The sequence below is a fragment of the Hyalella azteca genome, unplaced genomic scaffold (assembly GCF_000764305.2).
Source record: "Hyalella azteca isolate HAZT.00-mixed unplaced genomic scaffold, Hazt_2.0.2 contig10758, whole genome shotgun sequence".
Lineage (NCBI taxonomy): Eukaryota > Metazoa > Arthropoda > Malacostraca > Amphipoda > Hyalellidae > Hyalella > Hyalella azteca.
The window spans coordinates 97,781-122,931 of record NW_025940781.1 but is presented as its reverse complement, the minus strand read 5'-3'; the positions used below and the strand labels follow the sequence as shown (position 1 = coordinate 122,931).

Below are 25,151 nucleotides of genomic sequence, written 5' to 3'. Positions count from 1 at the left end.
CCTAAGCAAGTAAGCTATTAATAATTCTGTTAGTAGCTGCACCTGAAGAATGTCATTCTCATATTTCAATTTCTTTTTTTCAGTTAAGGAAGAAACGTTCATCATCAATTGCTGTCGTCTGGTTTAAATTTTGCGGTTCAATGAATTATGAAATTTCGCTTGCTTATCTGTTTGACGCTTGCTTATCTTCCCATTTTAGCACAAAGCTTTGCGGTAAAAGAGCAGAAAGTTTAATCAGATTGATATTTTGACCTATCAATTTCGGGTATTAATTGGAAAATACGTTCGAAATTTGGTCTGCACACGAAGTTGCATGGAAAGACTTGCGACTGAGGATATGTTCAAAAGGTTATTCAAGTTTGATTGAAATTTATTTCAGTGAATTTGTGAAACCAAATTTCTCGTCTGATATATTGATCGGCTCTGAAATAATTTTGCATCGAAAAACAGTTGATCATCAGAATGGAAAGAAAACCTCTATTGCTGATGCAATTCAAATTTCATCATTGAAAATTATATCCAATAAAATTGCATCATTGACAATTGCATTATTAAAAATTAAATCCGGAATTCATTAAGTTATTAAATATATTAACTAAATTATCAACATTCATTAAATTTCAATTACATCATTGAAAATTGATTACATCCATGACACATTCTTGACAATTACACCCATGACAAGTACATCCAAGACAATTACATCTTTGAGAATTAAATATTTGACAAGTACTTCCAAGACTATAACATCCTCGACAATTACATTCTTGATAATTACGTACATCATTTATGCTTGTCATTATCGACTTTTTCCTTGCTTCAAATGTATCATAACAATTTAGAAGAAAGGTTCATACTTCAATTTATTTCATTTAATTCTATCCTACATTTCACATTGTAATGGAAGAGGCAAGAAATGGGGAGTTTTCAAAGTGATACATGTAACTTCAAGGCAATTAACTTGATCGGAAACCCCTGAATGACCATAATTTTTCGCTAGGTAATTACAGGCCGAATTTTATAAATAATTAGTATCGCTTATAAACTGGTCTTTAAATTAGTATAAATTAAGTAAGGAACTGACTAAACAATTTTTTGACCGGCCTGGGAGACGCAGGGCCAATTTAATAGTTTGTCCTTGACGCGCCTGCCTGCGTTAAGTAGTCATCAGACGATCATCAATTAGTTGCTCGAAATAGTTTATTCATAATCAGGATCTTCATAGATAATGATCAACAGTTTTATTATTGGCTGATTTTTGTTAACATGATTTTACCTTTATATTGCATGCGCTTTGAAATCATTGCATAACCCAACGACTTTAATTTGTGTAATCTAGTTCCTATGTTCAATTAATTTATTTCTTGCGACAATCTATAAATTTCCCGATAAATAAAAAATATAACTTAGTACTAACTGCAGTGAGTGACAGAGCGCGCATTTTCTCGTCGACGAAAACGTGGTCAAGGACGGACGGACAGACGGACAGACAGACGGGCGGACATGACGATCACAATAGCTCCTTTTTTCCATAAATGAGACAATGCGCCAAAAACTATTCAATAAGAATGAAGTTCAGTATAATTATGTGGATGTTGTCAGTACCTTAATATATAAGGCGCTGTTGGTGCTATTCAAAAGATTAACCTGTGACGGCGTGTTATATCATTTGATGTTATATCATCAAATTATTCGTGTTATAATATTTACCGCGTCTGTTCCTTATAAAATGTATAGATAAAATTTCTGACGTCTAGTCACAATGAGTCAATTTTGCTTCTATTTCGTCACTTTCAATTAAATACGCTTATATTCAGCATCGTTCGTTTGCATTGGTTGTTTAATTATGCCAGTTTTCGCTTCTCTGCATTTGAAAAGCATTATTCATATACAAAACTTCATCTGTTTTAATTGACCGAGATGATGCAGTGTCTGTTATTGTTTGCCATAGTGTTTGTGTCAACAACCTGGATTGCGATGTTTTAGGATCGCTAATATCCATATACATTTTGTGGTGGAAGCTGTGTCGCATGCGAGCTATCGCATTTCTCAGGCTTTGGCAGGTTTTGTTATCTTATTTTGGATACGTGTTTTCATGCTAATATTTTTAACATAGGTTTGGCTTGTTAAGAACACTAAACTTGAATATTTTTTATATTTTTTTATTATCACTTGAATATTTTAAAGGGTATAACATCACGCATTAGGTTTTGGAGATATTCCGCGGAGTGAATGTTTTGGATTATTTTGTTAAACGCGTTGCATATATGTTTCCGGCACCAGGTTTAGCGCGAACTATTGCAAGTACTTATTCAAGTTCTACGTTACTTGCGAGCCTATATTCCTTGAACTATCCCTGTTTCATGCCCAAAAAATGGGCGGGCGAGCCTAGGCCTCCTGAAGGCGTGGACTGGAGCAGCGAAAGCAGGTAGGCTCAGTCAGGGCAGAGGACAACAAGCAAGGCTCGTATGCCTGTGTCGTGACTCCGCCCGCACCAGCGCCGGCAACCGCAACTCCTGCGGCGCTATTGGCTGCTGCTGGTGGTACGTGCTGGTACTGCTTGTCAGTGGTACTTGCTGGTACTGCTTGTCAGTGGTACGTGCTGCAGTGGTACGTGCTGGTACTGCTTGCCAGTGGTACGTGCTAGTACTGCTTGCCAGTGGTACGTGCTGGTACTGCTTGTCAGTGGTACTTGCTGGTACTGCTTGTCAGTGGTGCGTGCTGGTACTGCTTGTCAGTGGTACTTGCTGGTACTGCTCACCACTACGCATGCCATAACTCTGAAATCTTTGCTTCATATAAAAGCCTTTTTGTAAAGGAATCACTCCATTTAAATTTTCGAAGCAATTTGAAATTATTTCGTACTGATTAGCATAAATATATCCATGAAGCATGTGATTGTAATTTTTAAAATTTACCGTAATAAAATGTCAGCAAATTTTAATGGAAAGAAAGTAAGTATCTGTACGAAAGCTGCACACAGTTTCTTGTGGCAGTTGAGAGTCTTTTATTGTTTGTGCTTCGACTACGCTGCAAGTGTGAGCATGCTTGTATTAGTGCTCGTGAAATCACCAAATTGGTTGGATTTTGCTGCTTAAATTATTGCGGTGCTCTCATATTTTTGTAGTTTTCAAAATTAAAAAATTCAATTCTCCTTAAACACTCTGATAATTATCATTATAAATGCGAAATCCAGAACACGCTGCAAATAAACGTCATTTGGTTTGTGTATATCCCGTTCAACAATTTACGTAGACTGAAAAAATCCCTATAAAGGAAATAAATTTCGATGTTATGTTCACTTATCATGTAAAAAACTTTATAAGACATGAAATGAAGCGCTATCGCCTATTCATTGGTTTCATCAACATTCGTGGTTGTGGCAAAATGATACACACTGACAATTGAATTTAAAGTCATGCTTATCTTCATCAAATATATTTTATATAGCTATGGGTGGATCATAGGGAGTTGGTGACGAGCTAAGTTGTGGCAGTCGTCAGTGAATGAGATATTCCAGGGTGCTTGGTGTAGGGCAAATTTGAGTGGACGACTGGAAGTGCGGAGGAGGCAACCGTTGGTAGCGCTGAGGGAACCACGGCGTGCAGACGGCCACCGCCTTACTAGCCGTCCAGGCGTCATAGAGTGAGCATTGCGGTCCTTCGCTCCACTAGCTCCAGTCGCCTGATTGACTGCTTGTGGCAGTTGTGCAGTGTAGTGGCAACATGTGAACAAAATAATTTAGCGTAATGGTTGTGTGATAACTACGTTCCCATCAGCGTGTAAATGGAGTTTGAGTTCTGTGATTTCATTTATTTGTCCCATACTACGAAGACCTTGAAATTTTCATTCTTCTGCTTACATTTACACGAACTTGAATTTCATTCACTTATTTTACATGATAGCTAAGTTCCCGTCGTCAGTACTGACTCATTCTCATCAGTGGTTAACTCAAATTTTATTTCCTCTTTCAGTGGTTTCTTTGTGACTGATATTTTGAGATTCACATAATAATTTTGAGTCCTTCACCATTTTCAGTTAGGTTGTGCTGGTGAATTCTGTCATCAGCTAGATTCTGCTGTTTACGGTTTTGAAATAATACGACACAGTGGCTCTCAGTAGCGTCGAAATGGTAACCTCCTGCGACCTGGATCTGGCTTCACACCATCCACACCAGCAGATTCAGCTCGCCAGGCACCTGGAATACACTAGTCCCAGTGACTTGGTGAATTCGAAAGATCACGGCAGTGCCATAGGCATGATGCATGGCATCCCAGACTGTAAGTTTATCCATCTAAATTTAGTTGAAAAACTTCCCGATTACATCACCACATCTCGCCTCACTTTCAACCATACATAAACAACCCCTTTCACAAATATTGTTATTCAATTTTTAGTGGATTCATTTTTGTTCGTGTCCATAATCGAGTTGTTCAACAGCCGTTAGAACTAACGTGATTAACCGGAAACCTGTAATTGCTTGGGTACATGTTAGTAACTAAAACAAAAATCAAAGTAATAATTGGGAGAAATACTTTGTCAATATCTCGTCGGTTTATAAAATTTAACGCGTTTTTTAAGGAAGGAAGATATTTTGTAAATTCCTTGCTGTCAATTAAGTGCGCCTAGATTTCCGCATGAAAAAATCAAGTAGGGCCTACCATTTCAATCCACTTTAGACCGATGGGTGAATTCTATAAATTGGTAGGGAATTAATTGGTCAATTAATTATTATCTTTAAAAATCATCTTTTTGCCTAATTTATTTCTTGGGAGATTTCCTATAAACCTCCGCGTGCCCCAATCTTCATTTCGGTTGATACTTGCATTATCTAACCTACCCAAAGCAGCTTCCTAACTCATCTTATCAATGCCCAGCGAAGAAAGCACGTGGCGACTAGCGCATTTCCCCCGCGATCTACGTTACCTTGAGATGTTCACTTAGATTAGTTAGATACAACAATCATCGTGCAATCATTTGGTCGTGAAAGGAAAGTCGTGCGTTAGGTGTTAGGTTGTTGAGCTTCCAAGTGTTTTCTCCGTGTCTAAATCGCAACCCGTAGCTCATGACCAGCACACTTCGTAGCCAGTTTTGCGAGTGGTTTTTTGTTGGCTTTTGTTTTGGTAGTTCTAATAACTCCCGTACACAAGGCTACTCGGTCACGACTCCGGGCATAGACGAGTAGGGACTTCCAACAGCAATTTGGCCAAACACCGTTTTGTAGGAACTAGTATGCAATTTGCTGATTTACAAGCAATCAAGTTTTCGGCTGTTGTATATTCTATATTACCTAACATTAACTAATGAGATTTTCTGGAATATTTCCTATGATGCAAAGAACCGATTTGCTGTAAACTTTAAAGCGAAGCGGCTTTAAAGATACTGCAGCGAACAATTGCTGGTTCTGAAAAGTTTAACACCCAAATAAAGGTTTTGCTCAATTTTCAACGACCGAATATCACTGAGGTCAACCTAACACTCAAGGGGTATTTCGAAGAATCGGATTTTCAGCTGGAGTTTGTTTAACTTTGACGTCCATAAAATTTCTTTATTACACAGTAAGAACGAACGACACTGGCCTTGCACTGCTTCGTAAAGGAATTTCAACGCTTCTCCAGTAGTGAGCCTGCCGAAAGCGCCCACTTGCTGATGCATAATAATATACATGCTAAACTATAAGATATTTGTGCACTCCTGTGTATTTCGTTGAAATGTCACTTGACTTGATTCGTTGGCCAGTTTGATTTTGCAAGCTATTTTAATTAAGCTTGAAATGGATCCAATTCGTGTAATTCTAATAAATTTCTCTTCATAAAAAGTAGGTAATATTTTTTAAATTTTTGAATCACAATTTGTTTGGGGAGCAGAAATACTTCGTTAAACAATCACTGAAATGTCGCCAAATGAAATTTTAATTTAGTTACATATTTTTATAATTATTCAAAACACTACGGAACATGAATCAATATTCATCACCCAGAACACAAATTCATGGAATTCTTCAGAGATTATGCGGGCGAAATCATAGAGCTGAGTCGAAACTGAGTTGAATACGTCAAGTTAACCTTTTTACTTTACATATCATGTACGTCAAAGTCAACCCTCTCATTTCACCACGACTTTCCAATGACAGGGCCCACCATAAAGTTGTCTCTTCGTGTCCTGTTTATTTGCGTAATTTAAATAATGGATGACATCGGGTGTGACTCGCACCATTAGAAATGATTGGGGCAAAAACATCACACTTTTGGAGAGTGGCCAACACAGGCGTTCCATGTTCAACTCAAGCTGCTATTAGATATTCAATTTTCTTGATGTTATTGAACGGAATCGTGACAGGTTTCCGTCGATTCGGGAATATCGCCAAGGTATAGTGCGATTTGTTATTATTGAAAACATTCGTGAATAAATTGCAATTTCAGTAATATATCAGATTTCATTAAAGGACAAATGTAGGGTTGAAAATTTATGCTGATTCCAGCAACGTATCAGAGACAACTGTCTCTTGCTGGCATATTTTTATTTTTATTTTTTGCATTTCCTCTTTCTCCGCTCCATATTAAGTAACGAAACATAATTGTAATTGATGTTTTAAAATTAGCTCGAGATGCAAATATATATATCAGTGAAAAGTTCCGAGCATATAATTATCAGTAAAAATTTACTAAAAGCCTAAAGTTCTTTTTAGGGCTCAACTAAATCTCAGTATGACTATTCCGTAGTCAAATCTTTTGCTTAGTGTAAAAGTTGCCGACCTTTTACGCACTGTTACGCAACAAGCTTCATATGTGTTGCGTTTGTGTGTACACAATTTTAGTCATGGCAGAGGAGCGTGAAAGGAATTTTGCTACCGTATCAGATCGGTTACTAGCCTACAAAATCCTTTATTGGGCCGCAGCGCTCATGCTTTCGCAAAATGTCTGTATTGATGCCGCCAGTAAACGCGCGCATTCAGTCACTTTCCCTTAAAACCTAAAATCATAGCGTAAAAAACACCGTGGCTAAACCGAGTACACTTATTGATATAAATGGCCTTTAAAAATGGCATCAAAAGAAATATTCCCAGGAGAACCATCGCTCTTGACAATATACCGCCGAATTCCTGTGCGGGATGTCCGCCAAATTGTTGATGGATGTCATTCATCTTGGCCTCTTTACCATCGCCGTCACTTGACTGCAGATGAACATTAAAAATCTCACGCTATTCATGGCGACTCTTTGAAGCTGAAAAATTGTGTAAGAATTTCACTGCCTAGTATTTTGAGCATTGATGTTCATTAAAGTTTGTAATTTTTTATGTCAACATGATTATAGGACTTCTGGAAGAATGAATACTTTTCACAAACATCTCAATTTGTTTGTTAAATAATTATATTATATACCGGTATTTATATTCAAGTTTCTACCCACACTCAATTCAGCGTAACAGAGCTCGTCGTTAATCATTGCCGGAATGAGTGAGCGGAAATCGTCTCCGTAAAAGACAGGTTTCTTTCAGCAAAGGCAAACACCGCTTTTGTACAGACACAAAGCCGGTACTATTAACATGCCACACATACGTAAACACCCTCAACAGTCAGGGCAGGATTTTTCACAGAATGCTTACAAATTATTCAGCACCCTTCACTTTGGTCGTTTTAAATAACCGCGGTGGCGGACTCCCTAACTGCCTCCCACTATTTTTATTAGCATCGCTTCTTTTCATAAACGCAATTGCATGTCAACCGCAGGATGGCTTCTTTTAGATTCGCCGCAACTTATGGGTTCTGTTGGAAGGCCAGGCCGCGTTTTGCGATGTTGCTCTTAAATATTTGGTCTACTCCTGACGTTTACTATTGAAATTGAGGTTTATATTAAGCGCTAATGTAACTTGTCAGTAGGAAATGTAGGTAACCGACAGAGCTGGGTAATTTTGGTTACGTTTTTTGAATAACGGGCCCTTGTTAGGGTAAAGGATTTAGAGCGTCATGAACTGTTTGAGTTTAATGAAGTATTATTTTTACTACTAATTGAATTTAGTGGTTTATTATTGACAGAATTCGTTCGTCATTGAGCATTTTTTATGGTCTTGCAGTATACGTTTGCCATTCTCTCTTTAACAGAATAACTTTGCAATTTTCATCTTAGTGCAAATTGCGAACTTTCTTCTTAATTATGACTGTAAACGTATCTGTATTATCACACAATCTGATATATATTGTGAGACTTTGAGCTGTTGTGTGCTTGCTTCTTCCTTTCCCTATAGCTTGCCCTGAATGGCTCAGCCGTTTCCCATGATATTGATCTGGTGGCTACCTCATAATTTTTTATATCAAAGGTAGAAAGTTTATCCCGCGGTTTTGGTGCCGCGAATGATCATCACGAAAAAGCCGAGGGATCGCATGCACTCCCAAAATGTTGGCAAAATGAGTAATCAGCTTAGCGGAAGGATGCGCCTTTGTCCAGTCAACCCTTGACCGTCGTGGTCCGTCAAGAAATAATTGAATTTGTTCCTAAACCGTCATCTTCGCATGCCTCTTTTGGCTAGATGGACATCGCTGCCGGGGACATCTTGACCGATAGGAATTAGCTAACGTGACAGATTCAATCTTGTAACGCTTTCAGACTGACACATTCATGTTCCTTGATAATCCAACCATTTCAAAATAGACAGGTTTTAAATTTTAATTAAAAAAACCTAAACTTGCTCACGTTCAATCATGACATCGGTTTTTCCTGTATCCATTAAGCCATTCTTGTAATTTAGACAAGAAAATGTTCGCTATATGCTTTGAAGAACAGTTTATTGATTATTAGTACTCTTCATTCGCATTCAACAAGTATCAAGCCGATATATTATAGATTCCCCAACATATAAAATCCTCATAATTTACGAAAGATTGGGGCAGAACAAGATTACAGCCACAATGAAGGCTGTACGCTGTACCGCCTCTAAAAATAAACGTTTAGTTTTTCATCGTTGGCATATTTAAACGTGATTTCAGAGTTTAAACGTGAATCTCGAATATCATTGTTATCCCTATGAAATCTTTTGTCCCTAAAAGTAAAGTTTGATTACAGTTCAGTGGTTGATACTTTTCAGCTGTTGGTTTTTAGTTAGGTTTTTCCCTTTGGTTCCATGCAATTGAGCTTTGCTTTGGGTTCTGTAAACCTTAGCTCTGACGCAGCCATGGTTTACAGTTGCGTCATCGTCAGTATTCACTTTTATAAAGGAAAGATTGCGCCACCAAATTTGAAACATACTTCATTTGATTTATAAGCAAAATGGAAACGCGGCACACGTCGTCAGTCTCCAATATTCTGAAATTAGGCCGCTTCTTTACTCCTGTGGGTAGCGGTGAAGAGTGGTTCTCTTGAGATTCTTGTGCGTGCTTGAAAATTGACTCTTCAATTATTTCCGATTGGTTGGTTTTACTGTGATGAAATAATCGGAGCAGCCTCTTGCGACTCCTTCTTAATTATAGCTTTATAGGCTTTGGTGATAAGGGTTCAAATGATCATTTCCATACAAGTGCTGAAATTTTGTTCACTACAAATTGGTTGCGTTGTCTCTGTTATCTATTGGCTTTCATCTAAATTTTGTGTCTTGATTTTCTAATGTTATCTCGAAATATTCGAGTCTATGGTTATACGTCTTTTTTTTATTAGTGTAAACTCTATAACTATGATGCATAATAATTCAAGATGACTCATTTTTATCCCAGAAATAAACTATTTTCCCGCCTGCCAACAAATTTTGGCTACAATTCTCATTTTCCGGTTTCTGTATTTGTCTGCGTTAGATTGAGGAACAGACTCCTGAGATCGAATTATTTTCAAAAAATATGATGCGCATGAGTGCAGCAGCTGCTTGCTGTTGTGTATGAAATAATGCTCAACGAAGTGTAACTTTCTCTGAAGCAGAGATAGAACTGCATGCAGAGCGCAGTTTGCTGGGTATACACACACGTCCGACCTTCTTTTGTACTCTTTCTAACCCTTACAGCCTCTGTGCCTTACGGCACTCGCACGTCATGCTTCTTAAAACCTCCAACAATAAACATAATAGACGAACATTATACCATAGAGATGGTCATGCAGGAAACATTCGCGCTCACTTTATCGTTGGTTGCGATATAATGGAGCTTCAGCCCTGAGCCAGCTGCTAAAATATACCTTTGAAAAGCACCAGATCACGGTCAGCCTTAGCCTTGCCTACGAACTGAAAAGGCCTACACAACTTGGCATCGCCAGCCTAAGTAAAATTACAGTATTTAATATATTCTTTGTATGTGTAAAATTAACGGGGTTTATCGATTCTTTCACGATAGTGGTTATTGAACTCTTGTAAGTAAATGTTATTACGTTATTACGTATTCAACTAAAAATTTTATATAGTACATAATTCTCCGCCTATTTTTGTATTATTCAACGATTTACCGGGCGAGTTCGGTTCGCTCATATCGCACGAAAAAAATTTGGTCATTGGTTGGAAATTATCTAGTCTTTCTAAATAATACGGAGCGATATTTGTTTCGTTTTTTTAACTTCTTAGAAATCAGAACTCTCACCGTCAAAAGACACTTAGATTTTCGGTACGTGATCACGGTACGGGTCCACTGGCGAAAAATCTCTCTTAGTTGCTTTGGCGCCAAAGCTTTTTAGGAAATTTCTCCCTAATGATTTTTGGATGCCACATATTATGGATTTTGTGCTATTTAGCGTCTATCCTTAGCTGCCCCCTCACCCCCCAATGGTACCTAATTTTCCACTACCAAGATTTTGTACGAGATTCACTAGAGGCAGTACGATTTTTGCGAGTTGTCCTATAAGAACGAAATTGACCTCTATTGTAGTAGAGACCCAATGTGTTTGTTCAACGATATTGTTCGGCGTCTCGATCTTCATGAGTCCGAGGAGTCGGTAACAGATCGCTGTTAATGTTCACAAGAAGCTCTTTAAAGAGGCCCACGTGAAGTGAAGGAGTGTGCCGAGCTTCTGTTTGTGGGACCATTGCCAGAACCATCACGACTATTATTATCAAGCCTACAAGTGACCCATCTCGGCAAGCGGCTGGTTTGTAAAGAGGCTGTAGAACTGGTTCTCTTGATCTGCTTTTATCGACGGCGTTCACATGAGCTTCATCGCCCCTTCCTATTGCCTCTCACGCCTCAGAACTCACCCACGAAAAGCTCACAAATCATACCTTCTTGGAGATATTTTCAAATTAATTCGAAGTCTTGAGTTCTCTCCTAGTGTACGAGTAGAACCGGAATAAACCACTAAATTTAATTTTTTATGTAAAATCATACGAATATAGCATATAAATGCGTTTCATATCTATCATAGCACGCTCTAATTTCAGAGTACGTGGCAACATTTTGTGGCTTGTTATCATCGCTAAATGAATTTTTAGTTCGATATCCTATGGCAGAAATTCTTCCCTGACGAGGATGCAGACTTGCAGTGCCCGACCCAGCACGGCGAGCATTGAGCAACGTTTCCTTCGTCTCCTTGCGGTCCCTTTATCCTTGTAATTGAAGCTGCGTTTGAATTACAACGATGCTCTTCGAAATCGGACCAAATATACGAAGCCTTATAAGTTACGGCAACGTTGGTCTCGAATTCGGTAGTCTCGGGCTGGACTGGGCCATAGGCCTATCTAGTAGAAATTGAAAGGGCAGTGAGCATAAGCCATGTTGCGCGTTTCTTGAACCTTTATTTTGGCCGCAATTGTAGCGCAGATCATGCAAAAACCGTGCATCGGAACTCGCGTGCAGTTTATGGCAATACATTTTCATTTACTTTTCGAATATTTCACGAAAAAATTCGCTGGGTCTCCTGGACGTGCGATGAAAAAAGAGGTGCCCTATTTCAGCGGTGTGAATGCAATGAATAAGGTGCCATCGAGTGTAAGGTTCATCAAGTGCTTTTGTTTTGCATTAAACGAGCAAAAAAGAATGCTCTTGCTTCGAGTCTGCTTTTTCTTTTCAATGACCGTCGCGTTTATTGACAACAAAGGCGACAATGGTCATCTTATTTGAAGGGTGGGAAAACGCATAGGGTTGGTCGGTCTCTGTGAGATCTCCGTAGGCCTATTTGAGAACTATTAATCTTTTTAGCCTTACTCTGATGCTGGCAAGCTTCATTTCAACGCTATATTGGCTCCATCAAGAGTATTTGATTAATAATTTTCGTTTATTGGGGCATCCTTTAATATCATAAATGAAAGCGGTGGTGATCATTTGAATTATTGTATAATTTCATTTATATGTGTTGAGCCTATTTTTTAATTTACTTACTGTTTACTGTATTCTGTTAGTTTGTGTAAAATGGTTTCAACTTTTATCACTACGGTACTAGACATGATTTGATACTTGGACAGCTTGTATTTCCAGATTAATTTAATCTGTTTGATTATTCATTGCGATAAATTCCATGCTTCTCCCTGAGCTATAGGAACATCACAGCTATCATGGCTGCATGTGATGACACTGGAAAGAAAACATTTCTTGCTATCCTCGGAACGTTTTTTTTTTTTTGGATCGATCTCAGCAATGGTACTCTAGATTACATGTCTGTGCCCCTTGATTACCGTACAATGAGAGACATCACCTATGCCTGAACACAGCCTTTGGCTCGTCTCCTTAGTTTGGTGCAGGATATAAGAGCAGTGCAAGCTTGTATGGTTCTCCGTGCTTGTGTTTCAGTAAGTTTCCAAGTAGAAGCTTTGAGATGCTCGTTCTCACCTTAAAAGGATTACGCAAGCTTAATGTAGAGGTTCTAATGCCCTTACTACTTTTCACTCGATTTTACATACATTTAAAATTGATGTAGGGAGAGAAAGGATGACAATTTTTTAAAACAGACTGGCGTTGTTGTTACTGCCCTGACTTTGCCCAATCAGAGCATCATTGCTCGGTTAAAAGGTTTACCTCACTGAATAAAGTCGCATTACTCATTATTCATTTGGATCCTCTAGAGTCTTCTTCGATTGCTGAAGCGTTTGTCATTATGTGCATACATTGCATCACGTCAGAACCCTCACCAGTCTATGCAAGTGATCAAAAGAATCAGTGTCTTTTTGTCGTAAAGGATCTTTAATTCCGTAAATTCTAGTCGCAAAATAATGTAAAACAAGATTTTCGTTCCTTTGACTACAGTTTTTTACCGATAGGAATTGTTGAACTGTAAATGTAAAAATTATATTTCAGTGTTTAAGAAATTGAAAACTAATTTTGATGTTAATAATGTTTTTTCTTCCGCGTGAATGGGAAAAAAAACTTAGTGCATATCGACCATCGTTGTACGTTTCCTGCTCATTCCATAGGAACAATGTATGCGCTACCTTTAGGGTTAGATTAAGTTTATAAAAATTATCACAAATTTTATCGGTTAAATCATCCTGGAAGAAGAAGGTTTCTACTGCATTGCGTTCCAACAGATCAACCTCATTAATTTAAGACTATCGTGCGGATACAACGATGGTGTTGCTAATTCGATCAGTATTCTCATCAGATCCCAACTTGGATCTGTTCATCGTCTGACCTTTGGTGGCGCTCGGTACGAACTGCGTTTGTTGCCACCTCGCTGACGAGCGATTCGCCTCAATTTGCTAGCTTCTGTCTCTTCAAATGCTATCAATTATTAACTGCTTTTCTAGTCATATTTGGCCTAAATATGCAAAAAAAACTTGATTGAAGCCCTAATATGGCGTGGTTTCCGCAAAAATTCGATCAAGTTAAGAGACGAAATCAATGACCTGACTTTTCTCCAGTTGCATTTGACCCATTTAGCATTCATCAGAAGTGGTTGGTTTCGAACTTCATCACCGAATTTTTTTCTTCAGTATAAAAAACATTCTCAGAAAAATTTTGCAATTCGTTTTTGAATTCTCTTTTGTTAATTAAAATCATTTAAAAATCAATCAATTAAATTAAAATCATTTGTTAATTGTCATGTACGAATCTGAGGCATTTCTGAATTTCTACATGTCAATAATGTAAGTGATTAGTATATAGCATTTTTTCACTGGGCCGATTTCATGACGAGTCATTGGTGGATATGTGAAACAAATTTTTGTATGCGTCTCTTTTTAACGTTTTGGCTGCAGCTTCTAAAAATATTCAACATATAATTTTTTAGCCCACGGCACTTTGTAAAGTGATCCGCAAACTGAGATATAGCGGTGAGCTGGAATTTCAGTTGCTTCAGTCACTCTCGATTTGTCACGGTGAAAAGTAGGCGATTTATTGTTTTATGGTCCGTACGGCTTAGAGTAGAGCACAGCATCAGATTCTTAAAATACTCAGGTGGCTCGGTTGTTTGTTGGAGATCCATGAGCGTTTACATATGTCCACTGCTGTTTGAAGTAAGATGCATGAATGCATTTACCAAAACTTAGTTTTTTTTCTGTCTTGTTGATAGTTTTGAATTTCGTGAATAGTCGATTGGATACAACTATACCCTAGCAACGTATCACCTAACTTCCTGCTCTCAGCCTGGATATTTTGTTTCCGATCACCGCAAGCGTAGACGGGACTTGATATTTAAAGTAATTTAATTTTTGCTAGATGTGCTTAACTGTTGATTTTTGAGCATGCATGCAAGTTTTGTCTAATTTTCTTTCATCCATAAGTGTTGTCGAACTCTTGCACTGCAAAATCATAGCGCCGCGCAGCTCAGAATCACCAACATTTTTTTGACTGGCTTGTAAACATGTTGACCAGGTACACGAGTTGAACTGGATGTTGAAATAATAGGAAACCGCTTGTGCATGCAAACTTTGCTGCAGATTCTTAAAAATTAGCAATTAAATTGATACTTGTTCCGTCGTTATTAATTTACTCCAGTAATCTGTTGGGATTAGTTTTCTCCCTCTCATAATTGAGAGTCGATTTGCAATTTGGGATTTTTTAGGTTATGGGATGGATTTTCTGCCATTATGATTTCAACTTTTTTTTGGTGCAGTCAGGACTTAGGCTACTTTCTGAAGTTTTGAAATTTATAGACAATAAATTTCTTGGTGCAGATGTCGAAAAAATTTATCGTGATATTCCTTGATTTGTAGACAGCATCATGTGGTGCCTTCCCTCAAAGGCCGTCCAAAGATTTCCAGCAGTTGTGGACCCTCTTGACTGTCAATTAGCTTGTTGTCCATCAATGTCAAATCATGCCGGCAATTGACCCTCACCGGTGTGACTAATTTCCATGTTAGAAAATTATTTGACCCTAAATCTAGAGTGTTAGCTTGCAAACTGGTTCCACTTACAGCACAAAGCAATTCAGTTCAACAAAATCTTTGCCTAAAAAATTTTTTGCCAGTTGGCCCTTTTTGGAGTTACCTTTTCAATCGTCACAGAATTCAATAAATTCTAGCGATTTGTTCACTAAAGAAGTGCACTATGATAGATGGGTTGTTTTTCTAGAACACCAGTCATCCTTATTTCTATTCATCCATTAGCCAACCACAAGCTTTCAGGTGTGCTGAGAGATGAAGCTTTGTTGCGCAATACCGAACCAAGGTTTGTTTGTGAAATTCATCTGGGTATTAGGTCATATTTTTGGTCTCGTTGTCCGTCAGGTGCAGTACCTTTAGCTCCGTCAAAGTATGGACGGATGCCCAAACTGACCCAGTCTAACCACAAGCTCACTCCCCAGGTAGCCGGCGATCTGTGGTGCTAGTCTCTCTGGGATTAAACCATAACCGCAAGAAATTGGAACACGTCTGCTGTTTTTGAATAGCAAATCAATTCTTGGCTCTGATTTTATTTTTACTTTTGACATTCAAAGACTAAGATGGCATCTCTCTCTCATAAGGCTTCAGCGCCTAATTAAATTATTGTTTTGCAGAGGCTGCTTACTCGAAATTCTAATGGAATGTTCCAAATGCAAATGAATAATCTGGCCAAATTTCTTTAAATTATCATATTTCATGAAAAACTAATTTTTTCTGATTGATTCATAATATTGCAATTGTTACTTGCAATCTTGCCCTCGGTTAGTCTGTCTTTGAAAATTTGAGCTTGTCGGAACATAATAGTTCATTTCACGGCATCCATTCCTGAACTTAATTTTTAAACAATTATTGTGATGGTGTTTGCGCCCTGCAGTCTCGATAAATTAAACCTACTCCTCATTTACAATGACCGTTAATCCTAATTAAGGTCTAAATGATGCATCATCTCGCTGCGTATTTCTTCACGCACCTGTCATTTGCATGAGCCACGCACTCGGTCATTGAAGCAGAGCTTCCTCTCTTCTCATGCTAATGTCGAGCAGTCATTGCCGACCGTGAATCGCGTGCTTCTTTCAGCGTTGAAATAGATCAATCCAAGTGATGTGTGTCGCTACCTTATTGGAATTTAAATAGGCCTCTATTGAAAATCAATGCTAATTTGAGGATGGAATATCTCCACGCTTCGCTTTTTGGCCATTCCTGGTGAAGAATTGCAGTCTGTTGAATAATTTGCCACTGTTTTGTTACTCTTCGATTTACAAGTGGCTTTTATTTTTCTTTTTGGTTATTGACGTCTGTAACGTGCTGAATGCCAGTCGACTTCAGCCGGAGATCTGCAAAGTTTTTTTTTTTTAATTTAAGGATTATTAAGACATTTTATCCCACCGCACTCGTTGTTTTCTGTTAAATCTTTTATCACTCATGCAATGCATAGAGGCGAAACAAGAATTTCTCAAAGATGCCTCTCTCAGTGTCCATTGTTGCTAAATTTTGGTCTTTTTTAATTAGACTTGGTAGTATCGCATCTTGAATTTGATTATTTGACCTGTTCATCCATTTCCAATGTGATCTCGCGTAAATATCATTAGTGAGTATCATAACTTGGTTTTAGACATTAAATTCTTGGCTTGGCGCTACCGAAAGAGTTAGAAAGTTGATGCTGGGGCTAATTAGGAACTGCTTAGACTACTTTAAGGAGATGTCTTATCTCTGGCGATGACTGGGCCGCAGCGGGGAGGCTTGCTGCATGGCTTGTCCCGCCGAGATGTTGGATAATCGCAATCCATCGGACGATCGAGGTTTGGGTCGGCTGAAATAAGCGGAACCTTCCCTACCATTCTAATTGGAACTCGGCAGTAGAGGCCTAACAAACTTAACAAACTTTTCCAGCTAGCACTGACTTTTCCACTCTTTAGTATTGTAGAGATGGATATAGGCGAATGATTGAGTTGTCATAAAAAATTATTCATAAGATCACCTTTAGCTCTACTATTTGTGCTCTCAACTCGAAGCTGTGTGTGTAATTGCCTCACTTTCACTTTCAATATTTGACTCGTTATTTATTTATTCTTGCTGCTGTGCTTCAGATCGATTTTAAGGGCTGCTTACTTCACCTCGCTTGCATTCAGTGTAGAAACTTATACCAGGCTGTCAAATTGTCACAAGGTCCCTTGCTTCCTATTCCCTATAATTTCGCTCTCGCAAGTGATGGAATATCTTTTCGTCTCTGTAGGTTCCATTACCTGAAATAATCCCTAGACTTGCGTGCGTTTGAAAATATGTATGGCTATGGAGCGCCTGGAGTGCTGAACTGCCTCACCGCGCACGCATCCAACGTACGCACATGGATGCTGGAGCAGATCCAGACAATTATGGTTCAGAGCGTCCAAGGTGGTGCCTATTATCCTTTAGTGCATTCCTCGACTCCGAAAACCGGGATATCCTTAGGGGACTTCTTGGCAGTTGCGTCCAGACGAAAAAATATTTGGCCACATTGAAAAGGGATGTCTTTCTATTCCATAAAATTACCTAACAATCAAGAGTATTATTGAAGTAGGCTTTCACTCTGAACATTCGCTGACTGATAGCTCTGATGAGCACCCAATTGTCTCGAAAGAACCTGATAGAGACGGAGCAGCAGTAATCTTTGATGAATGCTCAGCATTTGCTACCTAACCCACACGTGTAGGAATGGACTCGTAAGACGACCTCTCTCTAGCCTGACCGCGCCTACCGCTGCAACCTGGTTTCGTTGAAATGGATTGTATTCGTCGCTTACATATTCATTACTCCATCCATTTTTGTACGACGCATTTCTTGCACGAGGTGGTTCAAAGATGACTCATTTTCTGCGCCGTGAGTTGGATTGTTCACATTCATGTTTGAGGCTTAATTACAAAGTTTTATTCTTAATGAACCGAATACTCATTACTTGAAATTTTTACTAACCGTTGTGATCGTAGAATTCAGTGAATGGGTAGATTAGTGCGTTGAAACATAGGTAATTTTTTATATAATCTAAGATGGCGTTGTGTATATCTCAAATGAAAGTATTGTCGCTGCTTTATAATATAGATATAATGTGCTTTAGGTGTGTAGCACCGCAAGCTGCCCATAAACTCGAAGCTTTAGGCACTCGTATAATTTGGCATGTTACCTACCCCAAATATTGGCCCTGACTAGAAACTCTTGTTGCACTGACACTAATGAGTCCGCAACTGATACTAATGAACAATTAACCTTAATGTTCTGATTTGCTGTCCGATGTGCCTTGTAAGGCACGCGTTACTGGCCTCGGCGCTCATGCTTCAATTTCAGAACATATTTCTTCGCTTCTAGCATGATACTATATTTATTAAATTACGGAACTTTCTCTGAGTATGTTTTTGTTGCACATCTCAATTGGTGTTGAATATTGATGCGTACATCATCAGTCTCGCAAATTGAAGATATTTATGTTATCAAAATGTCAAAATTTAATATCAAACTCTTAATATCTTGTGTTAGAACTGGCGTATGTAAATTTGCGATACGATCAGAATATCAAAGAAAAATTGTTTAGCTACAACTCATCGCTATTCACACTAGTAAAACTGACAAACAAGTCGCAATACATCATCGAAAATTTGACAGTTCCGATGGAACAGAGCGCAGATCTCAGCAAGGCGATTTCATCACGTTTGAGAAGGCAAAAAGTCCAAAATGATTGTGTTATGGGATGACAGCTCCGCGTCGCGTACGGTGCTTGAGTGCAACTTTTTAGGCCTGTCCCTGTGATCTTCTTCGTTGGTTTTTATTTCACTGTGCAAGTTTTTAGTCTTTCTCTTGAGCAAGAGCTTGTTTTTCTTGGCACTTGATAAAACGCTTGCTCTTGTAGTGCATTTGGCCTTCCAGTTCATTATTTACCGCAGATGCTACGCATTCACTTTATTGCCTCTGGTTCATACGCGTCTACAAGTTTGTTAAGATTTCCTTGAATAAATAACTCAATACAACTCAAGTTAACTGGCAAATCGTGCGATATTCTGGACTCACTTGACTACCCTTGTATCGTTGAGCTCCATATGTTCGTAAGCGTTAATATGTAATTGAATGAATCGTTATCAGTTGTCGGCTAACTTGCTTAATTCCTGCTTCTGACGTGACACAACTAGCTTTCAAAGAATAATTAAAATGAATTTAACTGACTTTGTATATTCTTCTGTATTGAATACCATTATTTTATACTCCACTCGTCATGATTCAATACAATAGAGACACGGATTCTGTACACGGATGTATTTATTATCGTCAATGAGGAATTGCATAAATAACTCAGTGATATCCGATAACGCTAATTAGATGCTGAGAATGTTGCTCGAATATCCAGTTCTCATTTTTTTTGTCCGTGGCTCCTACTAAAGGTATTTTACAAGTGAGTCGAGGTCTTGAGCAACGTTCGCAAAAAAACCTGATGGTCTTTTACAGTAGCTGATTACTGATAACTCGCCTGTTGCCGCGAAGCTCATGTTCACCCGAGTGTAGAAAGACGACGATGCCATCGTTCGGTCCGACCGAGACAACAGAGCAGTTCGGTTTCAACGGACTTTGCACGTGGAACATTTACACTTATGTTGTTGTCATTGATGAACAAAGCAACATGAATTTCAGGATTTTTAATACACTTGACAGACATTCATCAGTGAAACCATCGATAGTAGATAGCCAGAACGCGCTTTACTGTCTTTTCAAACTGTTGACTTCAATATTTTATGACTAGAATCTGACTTCGTGTTGTTTATTTTCAATTATATTCCAGTCGAGCGTTGAATACATTTATTTTGTACTTTAATTTTCATCAGAATTTTTTTAGAAGCATCGCTTGAAGACGGTTAACAATAAAACAATGTGAAACGGATCTACTATCTCATTTTCAATTTAAATTCTCGGACTTGAAGTGTATGCGGGTTGTTCAAGCTCCTTTCTAGTAGAGGCTTTTATAAGCGAAATAAAAGTTGTGCCCAAGCGACGTCTTCATCATGATCGAAGGGATGCGTAATTGCATACCGTCAGGCTGTCGACTCTCTTGGGCGCCGTGTTAGTCATTTCGCCTCAAGCGAACGTTCAAAATTCCGTAATTAAATACGACTAGGGCTGCGTTTTACGGCTCTTCTTAAGCTTTTCTGTCGAAAATATTTATTTTCCGAGGCTTTTTGTTAAACTAACTGGGCTTTCGTTGACACGCTTCATCGAACACAGGGCTCGGTGGGGCGATCGCAGCTTCGGACACAACACTCGAGGCGGCGAGTGAAGTAGCTCGCCTCTCACCCACACACCACAACGCTGCCTCTATTCCTCAACTCTCGTACCGCGATCTCGTACTTTGAACATTAGTAACTTCTCCAGTGATAACATTTTTTTATCCACTTACATTTCCTAATGATATTCCCGCATTTATGTATTGTTGTTATTTGCTTGCTAATTTTTTTACTGAAAAATTTCCACCATAAAACGATTTTCCAAATTTTGTGATTAATCAATTCGAGTAATCTTGTCAAAATGAGCGTGGATGGAAAAGTAAATTATTTAGCCAGTGAAGCTACGAGCGTTTAAATTAAGATCGATGGCAACAAAAAAGTATTGGAGTTGAAGAATATTTTCACGCATCAGAACAACACATTTAAAAAATTAAAACTGACCATTGTCTGATTAAATTAATCCACAATCTCTATTCTTATTCCGGAATTGAAACCAATTCGTCATGTTTAGTAGAGCTACGTACTATTCTACTATTCTTTTCGACATGCTGATATTTATAAACCTTCTAGGTGAACAATCGCCAATCATTTAGTCACTCGCCTTAACAATTTATTCCCGGTGTTTAATTTAAAATAAGAATTTTCAACGTAACTCGGTGAGAATATAATCCTTGATACGCATTCCTTCTGTACCTGCCCATATTGTCTCATGAAAGCTTCGGTGTTTCTGTTATGTAACTGTGACGTGTACATACCTGTAATATGGTGTTTTCATATTTACCCTCTCATAAATTCAAAAATGTATTTTAAATAACATAACGCACGCATGTGGAATTTCCTGTGCCTTAAATGCAACTAACATGTAAGAAATGCTAACCTACAGCTCTCTTCGTCTCATTTCCTTTCAGTTCGGAACTTCCAAATTAGCTATTCGCGGCCACCTAACTCATGTAAGTAAAGCAGCAACGCTGGGACCGCAAGTCTCGAGCAATGCTTCCGCACTCACCGCACTTGCAACTACGAGTTTGGACAAATTCGGGCACATTTTGAACTTTATACGCGAAGCTTTGTGTATTATCTTTGCTCTTGTGATGCTTTTCAACAGTTATGACTTATAATTTCAGACTTCAATTCAAGAGGTTTCAAGTGAGTTCCAAAATGTGATCCAAGTTTTTCCAAACCCTTCAACAAATGCTTTTTTCTAAACAGAAATTAGAAGAAAATTAATAAAAATACACTATGAATGTGTCGCACTTTTATCATATGTACATTTACTCACAATTTTATGTGTAAATATTGATTTCTGTTTCTTCGTAGTAATTTTTCTATTATTACGTGAACGCTTTTCAAAAATTTAGCCATGCCTCTGATACCTCGTGCATGATTAATTTAGTTGCACTTTTTTGGGTTTGGTGTGAAACAGGTTCTTCTGTTTGTTTATTACTAGCGGTCCTTTCTTCATTTTTATAATAAATACAATTTCTAAATGTATATCGACTAATTTTTTGCTTCCGTCTGCATTCTTTCTTCTAAATGCCTAAATATTATCAACAGTTGTATTCTTGTACCGGCTGTAGGCCTCGACCATGATTCAACAGAGTTAGCTTTTATTTTCCATAGAAAAATGGCAGCTCGTGCCTTCTTTTTAACCTCCGAACTAAAGTATCGACTTAAAGCTCTCACGCGCCATATAACTCAATAACAAAAATCTTTCCAGCATTCAGCCAACCACGCTGACCAGCCTTGCCTCTATCTGTACTATTCCTTGTACGCTAACACTTAATTCGATTTGAAAGGATCCCGCTGGGATGTATGCATTTAATATTACATCGAGAGGTTGGTAAGAATAGAGAAAGAAGCAGATGTGGTCTAGACTTTCGTGCTCGTTCGCCAGATTTTGCGAAGATTCTTGAATGGAACAAATGCCTGCTACTGTGCACGGAGCTAATCTCGTTTGGTGTGGTTTAGGTTTTAGGATAAAGTTTCTTCTTCGGTAGACGTCGTGGTTTTTTAGACCTATGCATACTCTGTAGCCTTGTCCTCTTTTAACTTGACATTTTTTATTAAAATTGTACCCGACACCGTTAGATGGCCTACTCGCACTTTCCCATCAGACAGCGAGGTTTTTGGGCTCTCACGAAAAGTATTTCATAAAATAATTCGATTATACCGTAATTAACAAATTGTTTGCTTTTTTTGTTCTTTACGGGTTAGGAAGGAAACTTATCACTATATGAACCGTTACAGGAGAAGTGAAAATGCTTTGTACAATTTTTATCCTGCAATACTAGCCAATAATCGAATAATCCTGTTAGTGGGATAAAGGATATCCGCTTAAACATTAAAAATTCCTTCTAATCCGAGAATAATGGAATAAGTTGGACGCCTAAAAGTCTTGGCCACGCATAAATTGCTTTAGGATTGTGCCGCGCCTCCCACGTGCATGATCAGCAACCTTCTTATTGATGGTAGGAGGCTCACTTCTTTGACATCCACCCTCGCATTGTCATCGATATTTTAGCTCCATTTAACTGCAGTTTCCAGGCATTTTCAGTCTATTATCTCCATTGTTGCTGGGTCTATAGAGTCGCGCGACAGGAAAGCCGAAACAGCGCCTGACACGCGCCTCGCCTGTAAAAGAAAACGTCCTCCTCTTCTACCAAATTCTCCAACGCTAATTTGATGCCCGAAGATATATTACTTAAAAAATTAAATTAAAGTCATATAATTCAAATCCACAGTGGCGGTGTAATCTAATTCACTTTTTGTTTTCACAATTCAAAACTACCGTTGCGGTGCCATCTAATTCACTTGTTGTTTTCCTAATTCATATGCACTCCAGCGAGGGAAAATCGTTCTTACTTGAAGTTCAGTAAACTTTGTTTTTATTAGAAAACATTCGAGTGAAGATATCAAGATAAACATTTTCTACCAGTCGTATGCTCGGTAAAAATCTCGTTTTAATTTATTTTAAGGAAGTAAGACGAAGTGAGTAGGCACCACGTAGATTGAAGTACTCACTCACAAGTGCCCTTGCGATTCAAGTTAAGTTGCGCTTGAATTAACATCTTGATTAAATGACATTAACTCTGGGTTTGGTTCACTGCCTCGTAGCTCAAGGGCCTGTGACAGAGCAGCATCATTTGTCTGTGGTTATAGAAGAGCCCAATTAATGTCGTCTTGCTAAGTAACGGTGGTTGATTAGAGCAGCTGCTAAGCTCGTGGCCAGTCCTCATCATTGGCAGGATATTTACGGGCTACTCGAGATACGTGCAATTCAATCGGGCTTCTGATTCCTTGACAACATGTAAAACATTCGAAAAAGAGCATCACTGTGCATAGCTAAGTGGAGATCGTGATGAATGTATGTTTTTCATTATGCTCAAGGCTTTCTTTTTACGTAAAAATTTGTCCCGCATGAAGATTGCTGTCGTTTGAGTTTGCATGCTGCAATATAAATGTAATGATTAACAAGTTGCTATTGATCTCGGCACATAAATGTTCGTGCTGCATGGAAGCAATTTGGAGACTTCCATTATTATTATGCTGAATGTTTCTCGACTTTTTCTCATTGTAAGTCAAAAAATTTAGTTGGTATTGGTAGACGAGCACTCTCAGTTTTGCATGACCAGACATTGCCATGATATTTTCTCGCAATTTTTTATATGATTTGCATTAAGCTCGCCATTTTGATACTCATTTGAGAATTATTTTATTTGCATGATGGCCTGGAAGACATTCCTATCACCCAGCTGATTATTTTATAAAATAATTTTTTTTAGTTCTTTAGAGGTTTTTCATTTCAGTAAAGCGGTAAGTACAGTATTGTGGAGTGACGTAGGCGTTATTTATGCAAGTGTTCCTTCAGTTCCGTAGTTTTTTTGTAAACAATAATCTTTCTATTTTATTTCTTACAATGAATGCCTTATATTTGTCGTTTGTTGCGACTAAGCACATTACTTTTTATTGCTTATAACCTCGATTGAGTTACTGAGCAGCATGCATCAGTATCTTAGAGTTACATATACATTGAAGTTATTTTACAAACAATGGCCACGTTACTAAAATTTTTGTTGTTCTGTTAGTTGCTGTTTTTATTATTTTGGCTTATGAATTTTTCGTTGTTCTCCGTTTCTTAGGGCCCCCGGCTTTGCTTCAAGCAACCACTTCTCATTTGAACCAGAGTGAGTTTTTATATTAATGCTTTACTAACTTTAACAAGACGCATCCATTCTTATAATTGGCTGGGCTATATCCTAATTATAACTGATTTTCTCCACTAATTCCACGCAAACCAACAAATCATATTTTCTCATGAACTTTATCTCAACGAGTTGAGTTCTCATTCAACTAAATCAGCACAAGACTAATCGCCATTAACGATTTTCAACATCGCCCTTTACACTCTTATTTTACCATCATCGATCTCCACAGTCTCTTTTTGCTCTAATTTTACAGGAATACCTAGCATTTAAATTGGATAAAATTTAAAATTCGGTGGTTGAGGTGATTTTTTTGGGAAATTCTCGTCTAAATTGATTTTATCATAATTTGCCAGTTTATTTATACATTTATATCTGTTTATTTTTTCTTGCTTAATAAACCCTAATTATTTATTTAGTTGCATGCCTTTTGCAATTAAACTTTTTTATGAAAGTATAAATAAGCAATTTTTGTACCGTGAAATCCAATATTGT

General features: G+C 38.1%; 1 protein-coding gene across 10 annotated transcripts in view; it reads left to right on the top strand.

Moving 5' to 3' along the window:
• The window catches only part of LOC108677908 (zinc finger protein rotund), a 169,359-nt gene that overhangs the window by 114,175 nt on the left and 30,033 nt on the right, over nt 1-25,151 (top strand). For 3 of the 10 annotated variants that reach the window (XM_018166219.2, XM_018166215.2, XM_018166214.2), the window contains 2 exons: nt 21,363-21,404; nt 24,594-24,638. The exons of 1 other annotated variant lie outside the window; for it this stretch is intronic. In XM_018166219.2, the coding sequence (XP_018021708.2) occupies nt 21,363-21,404; nt 24,594-24,638 (87 nt within the window). Of the gene's footprint in view, nt 1-3,642; nt 4,281-21,362; nt 21,405-24,593; nt 24,639-25,151 lie in introns of those variants that run through there. 6 more of the 10 variants (XM_018166216.2, XM_047882569.1, XM_018166223.2 and 3 more) reach the window with 4 other exon arrangements.